Raw genomic sequence first — 21,049 nt, 5'->3', positions numbered from 1 at the left:
TGCGCAGTAGTGTTAGCAAGTATTACCCATGATGTGCTGCTACTGTGCAATAGTAACAAGCTACTGCGCAGTAGCATCTGAAAAAAAACTGTGTGGGGACAGTACTGCAGAGTAATGATGGTTACTGAGCAGTCATTTAGTACTTGCATAAGCAAGTGCTGCGCAGTCCATCCTTTGTGTAGATATGGCCAATCCATTGAGAATTTGATCAAAAGTTGTGAAAGTGTAGAAGTGGAGAGGAAGGAACACCATAATTTGCACAGTTTACTGATCTTTTTGAAATCAGATCCACTTTCTACCATTTTAACTTAAAGTGATGCCCTAACTTCATGACTGCAATTTTCATTTGCTTTCTAAACTAGCTGCCAAATTAAAAAACCCTTTCATGCAAGTAGCTGTTGAAAATGAATAGTAAATGGAGAAGATATTCTTACAGTACTATTTTCGAGGGGCAGAAATTTAGCTTTGCAGGCCTGTGTTCACATAAAACCTGAATCTTGCTGACCTTTTGCTTGGTAATGGAGAAAGCTATGCAACCTTTTCAAACTCTATTTCCTCTCAATAGATCAATATGCTCTGTTTCGTACTGAGCTACTTAAGCGTTCATGTGAAGCCATAACTAGGATCAAAGCCCTAAAAGAATGAAAACCAGGTGGAAGCCATATACCCTAGAGTTCCTATTATACAGCTAATGAACATACCAAAGTATAAAGAAAAGAAGTAATGCTAGCTATATGACTTTATTCTAGATCATTGGTCTCCAAACTTTTCTGATCGTGCACCCCTATAAGTAAAAAATTTTTGAGCACACACCCCCAATATACGTATATTTCTATTCGCGCACCCGTATCAATAAAAAATGTTTGAGCATGCACCCCCAATATATGTATATTTATATAAATAGAAATAGAAATAGAAGTTCTAATATTTTCTTCCCGCACCCCAATGGCTCGTCTTGCGCACCCCCTGGAGTGCATGCACCCCACTTTGGAGACCACTGCTCTAGAGCTCCAACCAGTGGCAAGAAAGAGAGGGTGTGAATGTATAATATACACAGCAATGAAATACAAACATCTGCTGAATTTCATTGGTGAATCCTTTTCTTCCCCCGAACCAATCTCCATTCCTAGGAGAGGCATAAAAATTAAGACTGTGTTGAGTTTCTCTGGCACAGTTGGTTAGAAATAACTGGCCTCCAAAAGAGCAGCTGAAGTGGTAAATTAGTGGCTGTTAGGTCTTTATTTTTAATGCTAAAAGCCAATTAACACCTGCAGAACATATAAAATGGTACATTTAGTAGTTAAGTGCTATTGAGAAAATAGACCTTTGCATTCTGTTTAAAGAGTTTCTCAGTTAAAACTCAGAAGGAAAAGAAAGTGTTAAAGCTTTTAAACATAATCTTGATTATACCAAGTAATGTGAAAGAGGGTTTTGTGACTACTATGATACAGTTCCCATGGCTATGAAGCTTCTAACACCGTACATGTGAAGGACACCTCTTGCCCTCACACCCAGAGTTGTGCTGGAGCAGGCACAAGGCAACATTGACATCACTGGCATCTGAAGAAAAAATGTGAAAATGTAATTGGCACTGAAGTTGTGTGGACTGTGGAAGTAAAAATAATACATGCTCTGAGGGAACACAGATAAAATACAAGTGACATATTAGTCCTTAAGTCTTTCCTTCAGCTGGGGGTAGGGCTGGGAAACAAGACACTTTCTTCCAATAGTCCAAAAGTTGATTCAAAACTGAATAGTTACTCCAACGCTAATTCTCTTCATATTCATTGCAGGTAGTGCGTAGAATTAAAACAGTTACACAGTTGGAACTGATTACAAAATTACATCCAGCCAAATTGCATTATCCTTTAAGGAAAGGAAGCAGAAACCAACCTAAATTCACAAACTTTTATCAGAAACTGGCTTGGCAGAGCAAGGTTCATCCTTCAGCTGAGTTACAGATTCAGGTCTTAATGCTACAGAGGCTTCTGCCCAGAAGTCACTTGAAGTAAGGCCTGAAGGACACCAAGGCACCATACGAGTAAAAGAAAAAATCTTGATTAATGTTTTAAAGTGCAATTTTACTCTGAAAACGATTAGATTAAAATCACACTTTAACCTTACTGATTTACTGGATGAATTTCAGCCCTAGCAGAGGGACAAGCGTAAGGTCTGCACACTAGATTGTATGATGTATATAGGTTTTATGTGGTCTCTGCTTGGGATGAATTTTACAGAGCATGTATTTGAAAGTGCAACAGCTTACTTTACCAACTAAATCAAGATGCTACTACATGCTCTCCCTTTGGGCATTACAGAGCTTGAACTGGTTTGGGGTAGAAATCTGCATCCAACTCCATTGTGTGCACTGTCAAAAGCATTATTAGCTACATTTTGAAAAATGTTCATGATAAGTTGGCCAGAGAAAAGCTTGCCTTTCAGATCTTGGCTTGACCTTTGCTTGGAAGTGGAAACACAAGACATGAATAAATGTCCCTCTGTCAATTAAACCAACCCCATCCATGACAGAATTACTCTGTAGGTCTTTCAAAGTCAATATATATATGGAATTGCCTACTGTCATTTGTACAAAGTTTCTTTTCACAGTAGAATCATACTTGAATGATTTTTTCCCTAAATACCCATAGACGGCTTTGTTTCAATATTTTGCAGGAAATCTCTTTTTGCTCATGTTAGTATCATAGCTAGCTCGGTGAAACATCTGAAGAAACCAAGAGAAAAAAGATTAATTATTAGGGATTTAGCACCATAGTATGTGACCTCTATTTACAACCGGCAGGGAACAAGAGTAACACATTAAATAAGTTGATTAATATGTGTAAAAGCAGGAACCAGCTGGATGCCTTGCACCACACCAGGTCATAATGAAAAAAAGGGAGTCCTTGCAAGCCAACAAAAGAATGATATCTTGCAGACCACATCATGCAAAAAATTCTGCATACTCTAACTGGGTTTTCAGTAAAATTCTGTTACTTACTGAATAGAACTCTATACTGCAAATGTTATTTCATCCATTGTTCAGAGCATTCATTTAACTAGAAAAGAAACTCCCCCTTTTTTTTTTTTTAAGGAGTGCATCCATTCTTGGACACGTAAAGGAATGTTGTCAAGCGCAAGCCCAAATTGGCAACAGGGATGTATTTTTCTTGGAATCTACAAATCAGTACTCTGTTACCTATCCAAACAGATAAAGTTAACAGACTTGAGTGCTAGTCACAGCCAAAGATCACCAGCCTTGGAGGGAAAAGAAAATAAGAGGAAAAGGTTTAGAATCAGCAGAGGTTTGAGTGAGGAGGCTTCTCATTCACTCTAGGGGTATGTCCAGATGATTGTGCACATTCCATTTGAGGTGCCTTGAAGCTATCTGAGGTGCCGCAAACTGCACATGGCACACGTGCAAGCATTCACCATAATGCTAATTTGCAGCGCGGTGCCAAAATTTGACATTGGGAAATCCCAGTGTCCCAAAAACTCCATGGAAAAAACAAAGTGACATGGCACATGCAGTGTGCGCTGCCAGAAATGGAACCTGGCCAGCCAGAGCCACACACTGACTGCTGGTCAGGCTCTGAGCAGCAGGATTGGTGCCGCTGCTGCGCCAGGAGGCCTCCCAAATGCCAGGTAAGGCTGCTGGGGCCAACCCCCGCTACTCCACCCGGAATAATTTGCCCCACACCAAACTCCATGTGCAGGAGCATGTCCAGTGGCAAAAAGCAGTGCACAAATTTGTGCCACTGCTATTTTTTGCTACAGCTAACCCCCCCACCCCCGCATGTGGGGACATCCCCTAGGTAGGCAACTTTGCTCAGGTGCATATCAATTAGATCTGCCAAACCTCTCAGCATTTTGAGCACCCTCTTCCATTGTAGACACAGAAAAAGAACTTAATTACCTGGGGTTAAATTTGAAATAATTTAATTGGAAGATATTATAGCTTTTATAACATCACAAGAACTTTAGTAAGTCTGGATATTGCACATTCAAGCTATGGACAGATGTGCATTTATTGCGCTACAAGTGCCCTAGCACGGTGAATTGCTACAAAGTGGAGCAGTACCAAGCAGAGACAGACAGAGGTCATGTGCAGAATCCCCCCAAGCTGGAGTGCTATAAAGTCACTGTGAAGGGCAATAAGCAATTGCTAGCCCTGCACCTTTGCTCCCCTCCCCACTTTGGGGAGAAGGGAGCTTGTCAGAGCCCATTCACTAATAGCCTGCTGATGTACACTCCTGTGCTGACTCACAGCTCTAGTTCAATAAGGATTGGGTTCATTCAGGAACATCTCTGTAGCACTTCTACCTTATATGTAGCACTTCCTTCATTTGCAGCACTAAAGGTATATGCATTTTTAGCATTACAAATGTAATGTCTGTCCAAAAAAAAGGGGAAAATCTTCAAAAAAGACTGTCAGAAGCAACCACAATTAAGGTAACCAAACAACCTCATGCCTCCTTCTCAACCAGCCTGTGCATAATCAGGAACTTCACACCAATTTTAGGCATCCATCACAGGCTCTTCCAGAAGTTCATATTTGGTTTCCTCTATGTACAACTCTCCACTGTGACTCCAATTTCAAATGCTGCCATTAGTGCACACAGTCAAACAAAACTAATTAACCCCTGTTTGTGTGCAGAAAAGGGAGAGAACAAAGAAAAGCTAAATTATAAACAAGCAAAGCACGGGGATAAATTCCCCAAGCATCTTTACAGCAAAACTACAGTTATGCCTTCACTGTAGACAAAAGTGTTACTATAGCTTATTTAGACTTACCCAAGCTAGCATGGGCACCAGTAGCAGCAGAGCTGTGGTGGCAGGGAGAACTCGCCTTTGGATAGCTGGATGAATATTCACCCAGCTTCTCAAGGAGGTTTTGCAAAGCTTTGTGTGGCTGCAGCTGCAGCTTCACAGTTCTGAGCTAGTTAAATTTAAGCCCACACAATCTGCTGTCCACATCTACATACACCATCATGTATGTTAAATTATAACTTCCTAGGATTCATTTTACAGGTAAGAAGATTTATATGTTTTTAACTCATTTTAAAACATAGCTGTTATTTCCATCTTTACAGTGTTCTCTCCCCTTAGCATGAGAAGGGAAAATGTTACTGATTTGCCTTGTTTTCCTTTTTCCTGTTCCACTCCCATTCCTCTTTCCAGCTAGTAGCTAGTTTAAAAAACAGAAAGCAGATTAATCTGTTACTCATAAATGAGAGAGAATCAAAGGCAACAGAGTAATGATCCCTCAGCCTCCCTCAACACCATTTCAAATCTGCTCTATATAACAAAGTTCCAACCCTCCAGATGCCCCTCTCTTTATTTTGACAATCCCTTGCTTTGACTCCTCTTTCTCAGCTGGAGAATTTCGTTTGGATGGACTGTTTGTTTATTTGGGTAAGTTTTGGTTTTACTGACTTCCATGTGTTAAGAACACACATGGTATTCCATCCCCCACCATGACTATTATCTTTCAAATCCTCCTGATCAGTTCCTATTCCTCCAGGTCCTTCCCTCTGTTTCCTGGATGCTGCAAAGGAGTTTGGGAGATAAGGCATGGCATAAAGGAAAAACCAGCCCCTCCCCCAATTTTTTTTTTTAATAATCCCTTGAACCTAATTCATTTCCTCCTTTTTTCTTAAAGAAGAGGAAAAGAGAGAATTTTATAAAATGTGTTTTTTCTCCTGGATGGTTAGTTATCAGGTCCAGTCTACCTGTGACAATCCTCATAATTTGATCTTTATCTTGGAACAGAGCAAATGTACAGGCCAACATCCTCTACTGGTTGATGAGCTATGCCAAGTCCTGGATAATTCTCATCCTTTCTAACTAGTGTTTTATAGATTACTTTGGATTTCCCTTCTTGTCTACCTCTCAGATTCTTTTGATCCTTCATTCTTTGTTCTTTTAATCAACTGTTAGTTCTTCAGTTTCTTGTTTACATTTGCTTTGAAACTTTCAGCTTATATCAAAAACAGTTTCTGACTGACTTCTTCAGTTTCTTTTTCACACACTTCTCCTGTATCTTTTTCAACGCCCTGGAAAGAGGGCCCCATTTCAAATTCTAGATGCCTCAGATTTGTAATTATTTTTTCATTCATTTCTGTTTTTAGAAGAAAGCAGTTTTTTCCATCTCCATTTTATTTTGGAGTGGAGATCTTTCCTCTGAAGATCAAAGATTCCCTTTTAAGATACCCTTTGTTGATTCTTCTTTCTGGCAGGCGATGGAGAAGGCAGGGTAGTTTTGCACCTTCTAGACTAATCTAAATCAGAGACCTGTATTGCACAAGCTTTCATGAGGCCAAGCTCATTTCATCAGCTTATAAAGAAGCCTTTGATATCTGTAGCTTTTCTGGTTGCTGACGCCACAGGCTATTTGATTAAGTTTAGAGATCACCTTTTGCTAAAGTGACTTAAAAACCCATCTTTGCTGTCTCTTAGAGTAGACATTATTCACGGTTTAGAGAAACATCTTGAGATGCAATGACACCCAGGGCTGGATTAACCCTTTAGTGGGCCCTAGGCAAAACACACTCATGGGCCCCTACCTATTCACTCAATAACTGTAACATGCAAAGTAAGCACAGCTGGGCCCTTTCCTCCGTTAGGACCCTAGACATGTGTCTAGTTTGCCTATGTGTTAATCCAGCCTTGATGCCACCAAGCCTTATGAAAAACTGACAAGACTGATCTTCTTGTATCCTTGTCATAAACTAGATATTTTTCCAGAATCATGCACAAACAATGGCTCTTTCTGTGGCTGCAGTGAAGTCATCCTTCGTACAGGTCTCACCGAGAAGTTGGCAAATGAGCAGGTGCTCCATGGTCTGCACTTCATTGCACTCCCATCTATTTGTGTTGTTAGAGTAGCCCCAGTTGATCATATTTGTTTTTGATCTTCCAGTCTGTATGCACAGGGGGTTCAGTCATCACCATGTTGACCGGTCTGTATCAACCCCTCTGGGAAGGTCCTCCTGCGGTTCCAGACCCACTTCAGGGCATTTGGTTCTCCATAATCTTTCCTTCCATAACTTCAGCTGCACCCTGTCAACCATTGTGCCAAAGGGTGCAACACCAGTCACAAAACTCTTTTGCACTTTAAACCATTTGGTTACTTCTGTCACCCAGAGTGGATGTCTGGAGTCTTCCATCTGCTATGATCTTTCTTTTTGGCATCTGTCTTTTGAGATGAGATGGTGCATTGCCAGCCAGTAACAATGTGCTATCCTTTGGTGTTGGCTTTAGACATCCTGTTATTTCACAACAGCTATTGTTTAGAACTGGGTCTAGTTTCTTGGCATGAACTGATCATTCCAATACTGGACATGCATAGTCTGTAATGGAGTTAACAACAAGGCAATAGCAGTGGCTCTTAATGTAGCTGGGTTTGCTCCCCACTTTGAGGTGATCAACTTTCCAAGTATGTTGCTGCAGGTACTGACTTCCTCTTTCATCTTCCCAACATGTCCTTTGAAGGTAAGTACACAGAGTTCAGGAATTAGTCACTAAGATTCCATCCCAGGTGATATTTACTTTCTGCTTGGCTTCTCAACGACATAGGTAAAGGGCTATGACCTGCATCTTGGTTGGGTTGGCATGAAGCTGATTCTTTTTGTAATAATCTGAGAGGTTACTCAGTGCAGATGTCAGTCTGCTCTCAACAGTGGCAAAGTCCTTCTCTTACGATGTCATACATAGATCATCAGCATATATGAAGCTCCTTGTATTGCTCTGTATGGATTGATCATTGGCATGCATGTTAAAGAGGATCCATGCTAACATACTGCCCAGTGGAAGGCCATTTAGTCATCATCTCCAGTTGTTCTGTTTCTTTTGCAGTTCTACATAAAAAGATCTGCTCTCCAAAAGAGACTGGATAAGCAGCACTAGATGGTAGTCTTGCGACATATTGTAGACTTTGGAAGCAAGTTTCAGTGGCTGTTGTATGCCACTTGATAGGTGGCACAGCCTTGGAGGGAAAATCCCTGTCTCAGATCCATCTTTTATATGCCGGGTGTTGTTTAGTATTGGACCAAGACTGATAACCAGGGTTCCAGGTTTTCCATTTCCCATGGGAAAAAGCACCAATTTTCCCTTTTAACTGAGAAAAACACGGATTTTCCATTTTTTGCAAATAGCTTTCTGCAGGCTGGCAGAGCTCCAGCCCACAAGGGCTGAGGAGAGCAGGCAGGCAGGGGATGCCGTGTGTGTGCACTTACACATGCACATGGCCACCAGACAGCCTAAACAGCAGCTCCCACAGGTAAGCCTGGCAGGAGGGGATGTGGTGGGGGGGGGGGAGAACTGAGGCCCCCTATAGGGAGGGAGTTGGGCAGGGCTAGGGCTATTGCCCAGCAGGGCAGTGCATGGGGCTTGGGCCTGGGGCCAGAATGCACAGCTGCAGGGTCCAGATGGGGAGCAGGATGGAGCCACTGGCAGCTTGTCCAGGGGCAGTGTGTGTGTGTGTGTGTGTGTGTGGGGGGGGGGGGGGGGGGTTAGGCTGGCACATACTCCCAGGGGGGTGTAATGGGGGGGAAGGGGGGTGCATGCCCCTGAGATCCATGTGCAGTGCAGGGGCAGTGACCGGCCCAGTGCAGGCTCCTCACCCTCCTCCCACCTTGGGGTCTCTGCAGCCTAGCACGCGTGACCTGGCATGGCAGGGCAGACTAGGGCCTGGCAGGGAAGTTCGTTGCTGCTAAAAGGCTCGTGACGCCCTTACAAGACGTCCCCTGCCCACCCAGCAGCAGTGTGGGTGGCAGTGCAGAGTTGTGCCCCTCACCACTGCTGGACAGTCAGAGAGTGTTTTGCCAGGGTAATGTGGGGCTCACAGCGGAGACACTGAGCTTCCCCACCCAGCCCCATTCTGCCCTGCCATGCCAGGTTTTGCCCACTGGGACTCAGAGGCCGTGGGGAGGGAGGGGGAGCAGGGTGGAGAGCCCAAGCCCGCAGCAGGCAGCCTGCACCCACCCCACCATGGGCTCTCCTTCAGCCATACTGCCTCCAGGGGAAGGAGAGCCGTGCTCTGTGATATGCTCCATCACAGAAGCCACTGCCTTCCACAGGCAACAGCTGGGTGTCTGGAGCTACTACAAGAGCAGGGCTTGGGGTTTTCAATTTTAAAATTTTACTTGATCCCCTTGACTTATACCAGTGCCTGTCTTTAAAAAATGTGTATGGTTTTGGAAGGTTCTAATATTTCTAGCAGAACATTCTTCATTAAAGAGAAGGAATATGACTGGAATCCATGAAATATTCAAACCACACTACATTTTTTTTATTGGGTCCAACTGTGAGTGTGCTGCCATGACTCTGGAGTATTCAGTATTCTATCATTACTCAATACTTAAGCACTCACTTAACTTTCTGGTCTGTACTGAAATCCCATTTACTTTGGAGTTAGGAATGTGCTTAGATAATTTAAGTGGACTTAAGCATGGTTAAACACTTTCCTGGAAAAGGGCCTATATCTTCCCAATGTAGTGCTCTTGCTCCAGATGGCCTGAACCTAAGTATAAATTCACATTGCTCTTCAACAGGTTCCCAAACCGGGAACCTGTCACACTGCCAAAAATGGAAACAGATGAGAGCAGTTTGCATCTCTGACAATAGCCCAGTGCTAATGGTACCATGATCGCTGATCTCTTATGCATCTCAGTTACCTCACTTGCCAGCTAGAAGGGACTGACTGTTAGCTACTTGTCCAGGAAGAGAGTTATGGTGAATGATCGCAATCTGATTGCTAAAGAGAACCATTTAGGAGCTAGTTACAACCTGATAGCTGCAAATGCTATGGGCCCAAATGGGCACTGTGTTCTCATATATGAAAAGGGCCAACAAAGGTGACGCCATGAAAATGCTGAGCAAAAACTGAACGCCTCAAGTTCATCTGTGGAAAAAAGGCAGTCCTCAAAATGTTGCCAAAGGCCCAACTCTAATAATTAATATTAAAACTACCTATTTGTCCAGGTAAATGCAATGATGAAAACAGAATGCTGCAGTTTCTTTCTGTGTCTGCTGGCAGCATACCAATTGTCAGTGGCAACTGGTCAAACTAATAACTGTAGGCTGTTTTATAAAGAAGAAATTGACTGAAGCATGTTTCTATGCTGGGATGCTCAATCCCCAACCCACTGATCAATTCCAGCCTACAGTCATGTGACCTGTGGGGCTCCCCAAGCTTCTGGAAATTTGGCAGCAGGGGACTGCTAGCATTTAACACTGCTGCTGCCTCCTCCTCTCCCCTGCCCCTCTGCGGGACCAAATTTCCAAGCCCCACAAGCCAGATGACAGGATTCCACTGGTGCACACGTGGACAGGGCTGGGGCCTGATCCAGTGTATGTGGTGTTGGAGCTGTGGCTGGGGCAATGGGCCCACTCCCACACATGCAGGGCCAGGGTCAGGGCCTGATCTGGCATGCACAGGACTGGGACCTGATCCTGCATAGGGCCAGGGCTGTAGCAGCAGCAGGCCCCATCCAGGACACATGGAGTCAAGGCTGGGGCTGGGTTCAGGGCCAGCAAGCCCAATCCAGCATATGCAGGGCTGAGGCCAAGGCTGTGACAGTGGCAGTGGGCCCAATCCAGCGCACACAGGGTCGAGGTTTGGGACAGGTCCATGTCCTAAGCTGGGTCTGGGATGCCGGATCAGGCCCATGGACCATGACCCAATCCTATACCACTCATCCGGCCTGCAGGACTGAAAGAACCAGTGGTTCTAGGTATTCAGATTTAATATCTTAATGTTGAACATGACTCGTTTAGTACTGTGGTTCAGGGGCCTGTATGAAAATGAGGTTGGGGGGGCCGGGCATAGTACTTCCTTAGCATTTCCAATAAGCAAACAGGTAAAGCTGCTTCCTTAAAGGAATTAACTCATCATCAGTCAAAAAAGTAATGAAAAGCCACTTAGAATTTCCCACTCTTATAGTTGCCTCAGATTTGGGAATGAAAGAGATTTGTTACAGCATAACATTTGAGAACTTTGCCTCTCACTGTAGCTCTGCACTTTGCTGCAGAAACGTTAAGAATAGCATTGATTTTAATAATTTTGTTAGCTTCCCTCTTTTGATATATATAAACTATCAGTCAATATTCTGTCGGCTGGTTCCCATGCTACGAACTTGGCAGCGCTAGCCAACTTAATGACAGCTCTGGTTCTGTTCCAGTAGATTATTAAAAAAATGTTATGATAAAAAACCAGCTGTGTTGAAGTAGCTACAAAATCCAGTCAGACAATTTGAGATTTTGGCTGCTTATTCCCTTTACAGTCCCATGCCAGGCAAACACACAAACACAGACCCAACACTGTTTTAACTGTTTCAAATACATCATTGTGTATACATTATTGTTATATCACTGCACTCTGCTTCCACAGCTCAATTTGTTTGCAATAGAGCTACCACATCACCTTATCTAAGCACTAGTTGACAAGTATCTATTTAAAACCATGTCAAACTATAACCCATAATTGTCAATTGTCTCTCTTATTAATACTTGCTTGCAATTTACTATAAAAAGTACCTCCACCCCCTTCCAGAAAAGTGGCTGAATAAACTGTCAGTTATCTTTCTGCCATATGCTAAACTACTGCTTCATATTTTTTGGCGCTCCTAACAATCATGCTAGAGAAAGGACATCAAATGATGCTTAGAAATGTGATACACATTTTCATTTCACACTTCATCAGTTTTTACAACTGGAGCTCCATGCAACATAAAAGAATACTTGGCAAACAGCCATATTTACTATGGTATAAAACAAGGATCAGGTTACCGCTAAAAAAAAAAAAAAAAAGAAAAAAAGTTTTATTTTCTCTACGTGACTAGATCAGCTGTTTAGCTTCTATTGAATATACTGTAGGTATGCAGTTCTTTACCCCAAATAGTAACATTTGAACATCTAGACCCATCCCAAGATGACGTATTAATAAAAGTTTAAAATTAACATGTTATAAATTACAAATTTGGAGGGAGCAGGGGGGTAAAAAAAAATGCAAATTCCTGCCTGCAGTTTGCTGAGTTTGAAATATACAGAATTATGTAATCACCGATATTAAATCTTTTCCCTACTAGTAATTTCTTCCTTCATCTTACATCCTGGAACAAGAAACAAGCTCATTATTGCCTTTAGAAGCAATGAAGTAAATCTATGGGCATCAGCAAAAAAGATCTTTTAAATTCAGATTTCAATCTGTCAGAAAAGATTAAAGCTTCATGCATACATAAGAGGGGAGCTATAAACGATAACAGATACATATCCTGGAATCATTATGCTGGAACAGCTGCTGTTTCACCAGTGTAGTAAAGCAGAAAACATCTTTACTCACCTCTGTTACACCAGAAACCTCTCCTTTTGCGAACGGTTTGGTGAGGGATGGGGTATACACTTTGGCATCTGACACTGGCTGTCCTTTCATAAAATGTTTTCCTGCTTCATAAATGTCCACTTCTACCATTTTACCTACAAATCCAGGATCCTTTGGCACAAGAACCTGCAAAAGAAATCGCTCAGATGTTATAAACACATCTTCTACATTGAAGGTCCTAGACAGGACAAGCATCCACCATTTTCTTTCAAGGGTTAAAGGGTTTTTTCAGCAGGAAAGCACAAAACCATGCATATCAATCATTCTCATGTTCTACCTTGGGTTTAACCTATAGCCCATGGACTAGGTCTGGTCTGTGGGGCCATTTTATCCAGCCCACAGAGGCAGGGGGCTCCAGGGCTGAGGGGTCTTTGGCTGTGGGGAGAAACTGTGGCAAGAGGACAGCAGCAGCGGGGGGCGGGAGTGGAGCAGTGACTGAGTGCAGCGCAAGCTGGTTTGAAAATAACTACTCTCAAAGTTTTTTCAGGGCACAGACCAGGTCCTTCCGCATGTCCTCACAGTCCTTGTCTTGACTGTGTTTGTTAGTGTTGTGATAGAAGAAATATTAAAACAAGACCATAACCACTGTCTTTGCAAAGCAGTTTCTTTTTTAAACTAAACTAGAAATATGCAGAGAAATCGATAAGGGGCTTGGTATCATGACAGCCAGCAGGTGCATTTGAAAGCAGAGGAGCATGCCTCTAGAACAGAGGCCAAAGCCACTCCTTCTGGACTTGCACAGCCAGGCATCCTTGAGAAATTCAGAGGACATAAATGAAAAACCATAATTTCATCCATGTCATGTAGAAAATTTATAACACTCTTGTTGGAGCAGTAAGAATGGTGTTATTTCAAAATGACTAAAATGTTTTTTCTTCCTTTACTTCAAGAACAAATGTCATAGCAAGGACTTCTAGCAATGGAACCAACAATGGAGTTAAACTGCTACAGGACAAAGCAGCAATAAAAAAAATGGTCTTACAGGTACTTGCTTAACCACCTAGACTTATTTTCAGAGGGGAGCAGTGAGGATTTTTCACAAGAATAATTACAAAATACCTGACCAATGCTGCAATGATCAAATATAAGGTGTCATTTCATGTTATTTTGAGGGTTCACTTTATGGTTAACCTCAAAGAAGTGACAAGCCCAGGATTCCCAAGTCCACAATTCTGCCAGGCAGCCTAAAGACTCCTTTAAAGTACGTAAGTACCATTGCCTTCATTTTACCTATGACAAAACTCACAGAAGCTTAGTGGTAACCCAAAGCTAAGAACTAGCTCTCAGTACTTTCTCCATAAGTCACTTAGTCTGTGTATTTTAGCTTTCCCATCTGTAACATGTTTCCAGAGACAAGAATGCGGGGAAGTCATTATCATCTTCATCTAGAAACTGGGAAACCGAGACACAGAAGCTGTGTGAAAATGCCTGGGAGATACTGTGCTCTTTTAGTCAATCAAGAGCCATATTTGGTCTACACTTGAGGTTTTACACTTCTACCAACATACCTAGGCTGAGAGAAATGCTGTTGTACACAGTTTTACCAGCACAAGTCATTTTACTGGTATCGCTTACTCTGGTCCAGAGAACTAGTTTAAGATATACCAGCAAAATAACTCTTTTGCAGGCATGAGGTATGATTCTGCTAGGGAAAGTTTGCTATAAGAGCTCTACTGGTATAGTTAGTTATGCTGACAAACCCTTTTAATATAGACAAGTCCTCAATCAAAAACCAAGAATCTCAAAGTTTTCAGTTGACAACAATAGTTCATTTTGGGCACACCACTTTAATTCTTTAAATTTCAGTTTCCCAATCTGCAATATAGGAACAATGATATTTACTCACTAAATAGTGGTCGTAAAGCACTACAGAGTCAACAAAACTACTGGAGTCAGAAGTCTAGCACGGCTGGGAAAAGGAGACTTGACCTCCTAACGTAAGGGCTAGGTACAGACATTAAAAAAACCTGAGATAGACTTCATCTAAGTTACGTAGTTTTCTGTAAGCGGTGTAGTTTATATACGTAGCAAACAGAACAGAAATTCACCCTTTGGTGAGGTGTGTGGGGGACGAATCTCAAACTGTGTTCTGCCATTTTTAAACCAGTCTGTGTGCGCTGAACTTCTGTTATGGGTATAGAACAGTGTCCAATAACTTATACTGGTAAAAGTGCAATGTCTGTACCTGGACAAGAAGCCCAACAAGGAACATAGTTACCATGTTATATTAACAAATATCATAAGTAAATAGTTTTGAGGAAAAGAAACATAACCACTTTTTCGCATAAACACTCAAATAATGAAAAATCTTTTTCACAAAATTAAACTTTGAATTATGGCTACTGGTCTTATCCATATTGCTGTAGTCCTTATCTACCCTAGTCAAAACATGGGACCCACTGTGGTAGGGGCTGTAAAAAACAGCATAAAACATTTTCTGTGTTTAAATTAATGACACTTCCATGAAACTGGAACATTTTCTTATAAAGGAAACTTTTAATCATTATCTTGCTTAACTATTTTCATGCTTGACGACTAAGCTATGAAAGAAGATCAAAAACTTGAACTACTTGCCCATTTTTCAAGCACAGAGATCTATAAGAAGCAAAAATGAGGTTTAGCCTGGAAAAAAAAGTTGGGGAAAAATAGACACCTTGTGTGACAAAAATATCTGGAAAGCAGTAATTCCGAGATAGGTCTATTATATACCAGGCAGAAAGTCAGGTATGTGTTTGCAACATTATACAGCAGTTAAAGAAGAAAAAGTGAAATTCTGGTTGGTATATCAAAAATTGTCACCATTAGCACCTGTACCATGGCAGTTAAGACAAGCTTAGCAATACTGCAATCAATTATAAGCTATCAAACACAAGAAAATCCTTAACTTTACTGCAAGAATTGAGGCACATGCAGAAATTTCCAGCAAAGCTAAATTAGCTTGCAACAAGTCAACTGCATTTTTGTAAAGGTTATAATTTTCCAGGGTGGATTCAGTATTTCCTGTTCAGAAGGACCACATTCCTGTGTAGAATGATTTACAAAGTGAAATTTAAAAAGAAGGTATATAATTTTAAGTGTTATCAGTCTAAACAGGAGAGGCCCAAGTCTTTGAACTAAGCTCTTTTCTGACTTTTCCTCATCTTTTTAAACAGATTTTGGCGAAGTGCATTGTATAAAGTGCAAAATTTCTATCTGAAGAATTACTGGAAATCATCAGGATTAAAATATTAAGAAAATAATGAGATTGATATGTAGAAATTAGTAGTTCTGTAATGCTTCAGGACACACCTTCTGATATCTGTACACAACGTTACACAAAAAGGAACTTTAAATTAATTGAAAAGCAAAACTTTTGGAGAGGTATAGACCCAAAAGATGCAAAATAACACATGAATGAGTATAGATGGTGATACCCCCCGGCCCTTCCCTGTGTTCAGTGTTTTTTCTCTCAAGCTTTTCTCTTTTGCACTGGTGCATTTTCACTGGTGGACTAATGTATAAAGATTATCAAAAAGCAGAGGCTAAATAAAAAGATTTTTTTGGTTTGTTTAACTGTACCTGCTCATAGAATCGATTGTGAGCAACATAAAACTTGGAATCAAAAGATTCTTCTGTTACCAGAACTCTCTGCCTCTCACCAACCTGGAAAATACAAATACAAAGATAAGGAGAAATGAGTCTGATGCACAAACCCTACTGGCTAATTTAGCAGCAGCTGAAACAAGAAAAACCATGAGCGTCAATTCAAGACAATACTGACCAAGTGATTCAATGAAATCAACATCGCTTGACATGACATACTGTAATTGTTCAATGTGAAATTCTGGTGTTTCTGATTATTCATTTTTTTTAATACAGTTACAGAAATTAAATTATTTTCAACATACATGTATGCTCCATAACTTTTCCCTCTAAAATCCAACAGGCAAACAAACTCCACCAGCTCTCCTGCTCCCTCTTGCAGTGGTTCACAAATTATGTTAGATATACCCAAAAAACCCAAGACAAAATAAAACAGTAGCAAATATCTGGGAGTGATGAGAAACTCTGATATCCTGGAAAACTCCATCCAGATATCATCTAATTTTAAACAGGCCCCTTCACCTTTTGGATCTGATCACAATTATGTAACAACATTTACTATTCACCAAATTAGTCAGTACACAAAAACGGTTTCAGCCCATCTTCTCATCCTCCTCAGGGAATATCATCATGCTGTATTTGTAAGATCATGCTTGTTCCCATGTCAGTAGATGCAGTCAGCACAGGATATGTACCGTCAGATCTTAGCATTTAGAGTTTACCATAAGGAAGAAGGCTCTAAACCAGAGGTTCCCAAGCCTGGGTCGTGACCCAAACGAGGGTCATGGGGGCAATGCCAGCGGCACCGCACAGAAAAGATGAGCCGCACCATGTGGCTTGTCCCTGACCTCGGACTGCTACTGCCGCCGCCGCACTCTGCTTTGAGCAGCAGAGTGTGGAAAAAAAAAGAGTTGGGAACCACTGCTCTAGGCGAAACAGAGCCAATGAAATTGAAAGAAGCATACATCCTGGGCAAAATGGCTACAGCATTTTATTTGTATATTGGTCTGTATCAGAGTTTTTGATTTGGTCCATCATTGGGCTGCCTTTAGAAGTATACACCAAGATTTTCCAAAAGCTCAGAGATGTTCAGAACTTAATTTTTTAGTTTTAGCCCATCTTTAGTTGTTTTAGTGTAAATTGCTTGAATTACTTCTGACAGAGACATGCGTTCATGAAATTAAAGCTGTTTTGCAAGATGAATTTGTTTATTGCTTTTACTCCTGATCCACATTGACAGACTCATCAACATGTCTTAGCTTTTAAGCATGCAATATATATATATCTATACACAAAGTCACATCACTAATAAAGGAAAAAGTAAAATCCCTGACACCACGTTCTAGAGGTGGTCGGTATATGCAAACTCTATCAAAGAATCACTCTGGTAAGGTACAGACATCACATTTTTACCAGTATAAGTGATTGGAAACTAGTCTATACCTGTTACAGAACAGAATATTGGCACACAAAACCAATCTATACCTGTAACAGAACAGAAGTTCAATACACACAGACGAGATTAAAAATAGCTGAACCCAGTCTAAGATTTGCTCCCCTCCACAAAAAGGAAAATGTATGTTCTGTTCACTACTGATCTAAATTACACCGCCTACAGAAAACCACGCAACTTAGATTGATTTCACTGTAGGCTTTTTGAATGTCTGTACCTAGCCCTTAAGTTAGGAGGTCAGATGTATACCCAGATCAACTGACAGAATTCTACATTCAATAAGTAGCAAGCAGTAAAGAGAATCTGCATTTAAGTTGTTTTTGTATCTTTTCTTGGGATCAATAATTATGGGCGGCTGAAAAAGAGAGCTGGTCAAGATTAGGTCAGTGAGAGTCCTAAAGGGAGAAAGCACAGCAAGTTTGCACACATTTTTGCTATTTGACAGCTGTTTATAACATAGTGTAAGTATGTATTAGTGGTTCTCTAGGAAGTCTATAATTACAAATAATGATAGATGAAGTGTATTAACATTTTAGTAAATGAACATAATGCAACAATACAATATGCCCCTATATGTAGTATGTATGTCAAGAGAGCTGGAAAAAAAATAAGATGACAGGAACACTTCCCCTGAACAGAGCATTTACCTTTTTTTGATCCTATGAAGTTTTTGGCCATAACTTTTAAGATCATACCCTAAAGTGGCTTTGTAGTGCTATGTCAGAAGTGTGGGCTGTATTGCAGGATAATGGAACAGAGCGGAAGAAGTCTTAGATCTGCGATACTCAACCTTGGGGAAACACTTGGTAGTTGCATGGCAGTGAAGAAGGTTGACCTAAACCAGAGATCAGCAGCCTCTGGCACGCGTGCCAATTAGAGGCCGTGGAGACCATTCCCCCAGTAAGCTAGGTGTGCAAGGAAATTGTTTACCAATTTTTTTTTTTAAGTTGCTGCTCTGGGCTCTCCGGAGCAGCCACAGGTCCCAGAGGCAGAGTCAGGAGAACACAGGCAGGGACGCAATCTGTGTTCTGTTAACCCCACTTCATGTCCCCGTGTTATGCCTCTCAGCCAGCCTGACCCCTGGAGGGAGCTGTGGGGAGAGGGGCCAGGGCCTGGGCAGGCATTGCACACGGTCGCTGTGCTGGAAGCTTCCAGCACGTGGGTGAACCCTGGGCTTGGGCAGAGAGATGCCCTATCCCACCCAGGTGGGGGCAGCACTGGGTGCCGAGCTCTGGGGCTGGGAGGTCGGGGCAGGGACCGGGTGGCTCAAGGGAGGTAATGCAGGCAGGCCGTCCCAGCTAGGCCCTTAGGAAGGCAGGGACTGGGTGGGAAGTGGAGGCTGACGCTATGTGGGCTCAGGCCATGGCAGGTGGGCTGGTGGCAATGCCCAACAGCACCTAAGGTAGGGCATGGCCTGGCCCAGCCCAGCTCACGCAGCTCTGCAAGGACGGGCACAGATGTCCTGCCTGTGAGGGGATGCTGCCTGGCTGGGGCAGGACACCAGGCTCTGGGGGCTTCTGGCTCCAGGCTCAGCTCCCTGATCACCAGGCACAGTGCGAGTAGAGCAGAGCCATCCCTAGTGCAAGGGCCTGGCGGCGAGAGCTCCTGGGAAGAGCTGGCATGGTTGCCCCAGCCCTGGCCTTGCTTACCTGCAGCTCCCCAAGGGGCTGGGGCTGCGGCAGGCACTGTGCAGGGCCACTATGCTGCAGGCTCCCAGCCAACTGAGCCTCAAGCAGTCCAGGGGGCTCCACCCCACTTGGGCAGTACCTGGCATGCACACAGGCCGAGGCAGGAATCCCTGAGCCCAGTGTCCTGCACTGGCCAGGTGGCATCCTCTTGCAGGCAGGGTGGCTGAGCCCCATCCCTGCAGAGCCACGTGGGCTAGGCTGGGCCCCACCTTGGGTGCTGCTGCGGCCCATGTCTAAGGAGCTCCAGAGTAGCTCCCACTCCTTGCCCAGCCCTGTCTTCTTCGGCTGCCACCTTCCCAAGGGCCTGCCTGAGCCAACCTGCCCGCAGTGCCTCCCCCCTGTCACAGGGTCAGGCAGGTGCCCTGTTCCTATGAAGGAATGAGCGTAGCTGAAACTCCTGAAGACAGCACAGGTGTTAGTTGCCAGGGCAACTAGGCAGGTCACGTGAGCAGAAAGGGGCCGGGCCTGGCCTTTATAAACAGCCCAGGCCGGAGCCTAGTTAGCAGTTCCCGTCTGGCAGCCTGAGGTGCAGGAGCTCTGCAGCAAAGCAGAGCGGTGTGGCGTGGCGCGGCCTGAGCACACAAGGGGTTGCACCATGGTAAGGGTGGAGAGAATCCTGACTGGGAGGCCATTGCTAGAGAGCCAAGTGAGCTTAGATCCCATGTTATAGCCAGGAGTTTCATAGTTTCATAGTAGCTAGAGTCGGAAGGGACCTAGGTAGATCATCTAGTCCGACCCCCTGCCTTAGCAGGAAAGAGCACCGGGGTCAGATGACCCCGGCAAGGTGCTCATCTAACTTCCTTTTAAAAATCCCCAGGCTAGGAGCCTGCACCACTTCCCCTGGAAGCTGGTTCCAGGCCCTAGCCGCCCTGACTGTGAAGTAGCGCCTCCTAATATCTAATCTAAACTTACCCTCCGCCAGTTTGTGACCGTTATTCCTGGTCACTCCTGGCAGCGCACGGGGGAACAGGGACTCCCCCAATACCTGCTGATCCCCCCTGACCAGTTTGTAGCAGGCCACAAGGTCCCCCCTTAACCTTCTCTTGTGGAGGCTAAACAGGTTCAGGTCCCGTAGCCTCTCCTCATAAGGCCTGCCCTGCTGACCCTTGATCATACGAGTGGCCCTCCTCTGAACTCTTTCCATATTGTCCACGTCCCTCTTGAAGTGTGGCGCCCAGAACTGGACGCAGTACTCCAGCTGCGGCCTGACCAGTGCCGCATAGAGGGGGAGGATCACCTCCCTGGACCTGCTCGAGATGCATCTGTGGATGCATGACAGGGTACGATTGGCCTTCTTGACTGCCTCCCCATACTGCCGGCCCATGTTCATCGTGGAGTCAATGACGACTCCAAGATCCTTTTCCGTCTCCGTGCTGGCAAGAGGGGAGTTCCCCAACCTGTAAGTGTGGTGCCGGTTCTTCCTCCCCATGTGCAACACCTTGCACTTATCAGTGTTAAACCCCATCCTATTCTCATCCGCCCACCGTTGCAACCTGTCAAGGTCAGCTTGTAGCCTATTGCACCCTTCTAGTGCACCCACATCCCCCCCACATCTTAGTGTCATCAGCAAACTTGAACAGGGTGCTTTCTACCCCCTCATCCAAGTCACTGATGAAGATGTTGAACAGTGCGGGCCCGAGGACCGAGCCCTGCGGAACCCCACTGCCCACAGCCTTCCAGGTCGAGAAGAACCCATCCACTACCACCCTCTGGGTGCGGCCCTCCAACCAGTTGGCGACCCATTTGACCGTGTGGGCATCGACACCACAGTCTCCCAGCTTTTTGATGAGGACAGGGTGAGAGACAGTGTCGAAAGCCTTCCGGAAGTCCAAAAAGACTACATCCACAGCAACCCCTGCGTCTAATGATTTGGTGACCTGATCGTAAAAGGCCACCAGGTTGGTCTGACAAGACCTGCCACTGATGAACCCATGTTGGTTGCCCCTG

General features: G+C 43.7%; 1 protein-coding gene across 1 annotated transcript in view; it reads right to left on the bottom strand.

Moving 5' to 3' along the window:
* CDKAL1 (CDKAL1 threonylcarbamoyladenosine tRNA methylthiotransferase) overlaps positions 1-21,049 on the bottom strand; it is a 673,650-nt gene that overhangs the window by 21,395 nt on the left and 631,206 nt on the right. Inside the window, exons 14-15 of the mRNA XM_090039422.1 lie at positions 15,938-16,021; positions 12,341-12,505 (exon numbers count right to left, since the gene is read on the bottom strand). Coding sequence (XP_089895548.1) covers positions 12,341-12,505; positions 15,938-16,021 — 249 coding nt within the window. The remainder of the gene's footprint in view (positions 1-12,340; positions 12,506-15,937; positions 16,022-21,049) is intronic.

This window comes from Crocodylus siamensis, chromosome 3, assembly GCF_052110815.1.
Source record: "Crocodylus siamensis isolate JL-2025a chromosome 3, ASM5211081v1, whole genome shotgun sequence".
Taxonomy (NCBI): domain Eukaryota; kingdom Metazoa; phylum Chordata; order Crocodylia; family Crocodylidae; genus Crocodylus; species Crocodylus siamensis.
The sequence above is the reverse complement of the archived record's forward strand: the minus strand, read 5'-3'. Positions and strand labels throughout refer to the sequence as shown.